Below are 4,422 nucleotides of genomic sequence, written 5' to 3'. Positions count from 1 at the left end.
TTTTTTGAGCTCTGTGTGTGTGTGTGTGTGTGTGTGTGTGCGTGTGTGCGCGTGTGCGCGTGTGCAGGTACGTTGGGGAACTGATCTCAGATGCCGAAGCAGATGTGAGAGAAGACGATTCATATCTGTTTGATCTGGACAATAAGGTACACGTCAGTAGAGCCGCTTCGATTTATTTGATAGAGACGTTTTGATGTTCTGTTTTTTAGAGCGGTATGGACTCGTGTACTAGAGCTGTTCTTTTTGTTTAATAGAGCTGTGTAGAGTTTAAGTAATTTATACAGTCATGTTCAGTTGTTTAAAGCTCTAATTTTTTTGTAGATCCGCTTGGACTAGTGTAATAGAGCATCTAAACTAGTGCAATAGAGCTGATTGGACTAGTGTAATAGAGCATCTAAACTAGTGTAATAGAGCATCTAAACTAGTGTAATAGAGCTGATTGGACTAGTGTAATAGAGCATCTAAACTAGTGTAATAGAGCTGATTGGACTAGTGTAATAGAGCATCTAAACTAGTGTAATAGAGCATCTAAACTAGTGTAATAGAGCTGATTGGACTAGTGTAATAGAGCATCTAAACTAGTGTAATAGAGCTGATTGGACTAGTGTAATAGAGCATCTAAACTAGTGTAATAGAGCTGATTGGACTAGTGTAATAGAGCTGATTGGACTAGTGTAATAGAGCATCTAAACTAGTGTAATAGAGCTGATTGGACTAGTGTAATAGAGCATCTAAACTAGTGTAATAGAGCTGATTGGACTAGTGTAATAGAGCTGATTGGACTAGTGTAATAGAGCTGATTGGACTAGTGTAATAGAGCATCTAAACTAGTGTAATAGAGCTGATTGATTGGACTAGTGTAATAGAGCTGATTGGACTAGTGTAATAGAGCTGATTAAACTAGTGTAATAGAGTTGCTTTGCCTAGTGTAATAGATCATCTAAACTAGTGTAATAGAGCATTTTGGACTAGTGTAATAGAGTTGCTTGGACTACTGTAATAGAGCATCTAAACTAGTGTAATAAAGCGTCTTGACTAGTGTAATAGAGCATCTTGGACTAGTGTAATAAAGCCGACTGGACTAGTCTAATAAAAAATCTGGGATAGTTTAATAGAGCGGCTTGGACTTGTGTAATAGAGCAGATTGGACTAGTGTAACTTGTAGAGCCGCTTGGACTAGTGTAATAGAGAATCTGGGATAGTTTAATAGAGTAGCTTGGACTAGTGTAAAAGAGCCGCCTGGCCTAGTGTAATAGAGTGTCTTGTACTAGTTTAATAGAGACAGTGGGACTAGTGTAATAGAGCATCTTGGACTAGTGTAAAAGAGTCTTTTGGACTAGTGTTTTAGAGCATCTATGCTAGTGTAATAGTGTCTTGGATAAGAGTAATAGAGACAGTGGGACTAGTGTAATAGAGCCGATTGGACTAGTATAATAGAGACTTGGACTAGTTTAATAAAGACTCAGGCTAGTGTAATAGAGCTGCTTAGACTAATATAATAGAGCGTCTTGGAGTATTGTAATGGAGCGTCTTGGACTAGTGTAATAGAGCCGCTCAGACTAGTTTAATTGAATGTCTTGGACTAGTGTAATAGAGCGTCTTGGACTAGTGTAATCAAGACTCAGGCTAGTGTAATAGACAGCAGACCATCATGTCCACTTTGACTCATTTGATAGAGCAGTTGTGGTTTGTTTGATTAACCACTTTAGACACATTTCTTTTTCATGACAGAGCCTCTTCACTTTTCTACAGACTGCAGTCTTGTATTTGTCTTGTCTAGATCTCTTTTTATGTCCTTTTGTCATGCTTTTCCGCCTCTCCTCTCTCTCTCTCCTCTCTCTCTCTCTCTCTCTCTCTCTCTCTCTCTCCTCTTCCTGCAGGATGGGGAGGTATACTGCATTGATGCACGTTACTATGGTAACATTAGTCGTTTCATTAACCATTTGTGTGATCCGAACATCATCCCTGTGCGAGTGTTCATGCTGCATCAGGACCTGCGCTTCCCCCGGATAGCGTTCTTCAGCTCCAGAGACATCCTAACGGGCCAGGAGCTCGGGTATGACACACACACACACACACACACACACACACACACACACACACACACACATATCACTGAAACTGGCATGTTTGTGCTTCAAGGGATGTTTATTTTCTGTGACGTTATAATTATATATTCCTATTCCTAATATATTATATAACCTAATCTGTGTGTGTGTGTGTGTGTGTGTGTGTGTGTGTGTGTGTGTGTCAGGTTTGATTACGGAGATCGTTTCTGGGACATTAAGAGTAAGTACTTCACGTGTCAGTGCGGCTCAGAGAAGTGTAAACACTCAGCGGAGGCCATTGCTCTGGAGCACAGCAGGCAGGCTCGCATCGACTCCTTCCCAGACCAGACCTCCGAGCCCAGCTTCAACACACCAGCAAACTCCTGATCTCCTCTCCAGACCCTCTGACGCAGTGCATTATGGGAGCTTTCAGCACCGTAGAGCTGCGTCGGCTTTCACACACATGAGCCGAGAGATCTGACGTGTGATGATCTGTTTCCTTTGTTTCGTTTATAATAAAGCCGAAAGGTGAGCGGTTCCGTTCTAATACTGTTCCTGATGCTCCCTCGTCCCCTTTACCTTCACTCAACGCTTCTTCAACATTTTATGTGGATCAGCTCACTCACTAGACGTGTGTTGGTGCTAAAACTTACTCAGAAGGTGCCGAATTTCCATCAAAGGAAAAAAAAAATCATAACTTGTTCGTCTGATTGTCACTGTTCAGGTTGATGATTTTTGATTCCTCCAGATCTTTACCATGAAAGCTCTAGACCTTTTGCTAGTGCAAGGGTTTGGATTCATGGTTCTGTTTTCTGAACATTTGGGGGCACTTTCTAATCAAGATTTGTTAGGAACAACCCCTGTTTAAAGGTTCTGGAACAGGTTCTAGTCTACAGCTGGAGCAAACCTTGTTTAACGGTTTCTGAAATACTTACTGGTCCATGGTTTCCTGAAAAACCTCTAGAAATTGTCCTGCTCTGGAGTTTCTAGAACACCTCAGTGTTGGACGCTTAGGAAAATCTGCTGATCAAGACATTTACTTTTTGATTAAGGGATTCTAGAGCACATGGTGCAGCATCACTGCACTTTGTTAGCATGTAACTTGACCAAGTTCTTAGCAGAGGAGCCAGGAGGAAGAATAGATACCTATCTAGTATGAAAGTATACCTTATCATGAGGTTTTTGGAAGTCCATTTAGAACATTATTAAGGAAACTTCTGGATTATAAGGTTTTAGAACACTTACTGGTGAAGTTGTTCTAGAAGAGGTCTAGAGGCTCTTAAACACCTTGACTTTGAGGGATTATAAAGATGGTGTTTAAATTATTGAATTTTGCTACCAAGTAACATTACTAAGTTCTTAGCCAGGAAGCTGCTGAGATAGCTATCTAGCTCGAGGTACCTCGTGTGTGGACCAGAGAAGATCGAAGGCTTCTTGTTGTGTTACTCGTCTGCTGAGGCTGACTCACTTGGAGGTCGTGATGTGATGGTGAGTGGATGAGGGGGCATTACCAGCAGTGCTGTACATGTTTATATTAAGGGGCCATGTAGCATTCCTTCATTAGTTATTTTTATTTTTTTTTTGGACTGTATGAGATTCCGGAGAGTGACATGACTGTGTTTTGTTACTATTACGTAGTTTGAATAAATATTTGATACAACAGTAAAAAAGTGTCATTCATCACTCCTCTGTTTACACCATCCAATAAATTTATACCTTTATTATTCAATCACTCAAACTCTACCTGCATCTGTGCTTCCATCTGTACCTGTACCTCAAACTCTACCTGTACCCCTAAATCTACCTGTACCTCAAACTCTACCTCAAACTCTATCTGTACCTCAAACTCTACCTGTACCCCTAAATCTACCTGTACCTCCATCTCTACCTCAAACTCTATCTGTACCTCAAACTCTACCTGTACCTCCATCTGTACCTCAAACTCTACCTGTACCTCCATCTGTACCTCAAACTCTACCTGTACCTCCACCTGTACCTCAAACTCTACCTGTACCTCCACCTGTACCTCAAACTCTACCTGTACCTCCACCTGTACCTCAAACTCTACCTGTACCTCCATCTCTACCTCAAACTCTATCTGTACCTCCATCTCTACCTCAAACTCTACCTGTACCTCCATCTGTACCTCAAACTCTACCTGTACCTCCATCTCTACCAGTACCTCCATCTGTACCTCAAACTCTACCTGTACCTCCACCTGTACCTCAAACTCTACCTGTACCTCCATCTGTACCTCAAACTCTTCCTGTACCTCCATCTCTACCTCAAACTCACCTGTACCTCCATCTGTACCTGTACCTCAAACTCTACCTGTACCTCCATCTGTACCTCAAACTCTACCTGTACCTCCATC

At 41.5% G+C, this 4,422-nt stretch overlaps 1 protein-coding gene across 1 annotated transcript in view; it reads left to right on the top strand.

Annotated features, from left to right (window-relative positions):
• Positions 1–2,595, top strand: part of ehmt2 (euchromatic histone-lysine N-methyltransferase 2) — a 36,845-nt gene extending 34,250 nt beyond the window's left edge. The window contains exons 26-28 of the mRNA XM_046859638.1: positions 68–146; positions 1,881–2,056; positions 2,255–2,595. Of these exons, the coding sequence (XP_046715594.1) occupies positions 68–146; positions 1,881–2,056; positions 2,255–2,435 (436 nt within the window). The 3' untranslated portion in view covers positions 2,436–2,595. The remainder of the gene's footprint in view (positions 1–67; positions 147–1,880; positions 2,057–2,254) is intronic.
• The last annotated feature ends 1,827 nt before the right edge of the window (positions 2,596–4,422 follow it).

The sequence above is a fragment of the Silurus meridionalis genome, chromosome 10 (assembly GCF_014805685.1).
Source record: "Silurus meridionalis isolate SWU-2019-XX chromosome 10, ASM1480568v1, whole genome shotgun sequence".
Lineage (NCBI taxonomy): Eukaryota > Metazoa > Chordata > Actinopteri > Siluriformes > Siluridae > Silurus > Silurus meridionalis.
The sequence above is the reverse complement of the archived record's forward strand: the minus strand, read 5'-3'. Positions and strand labels throughout refer to the sequence as shown.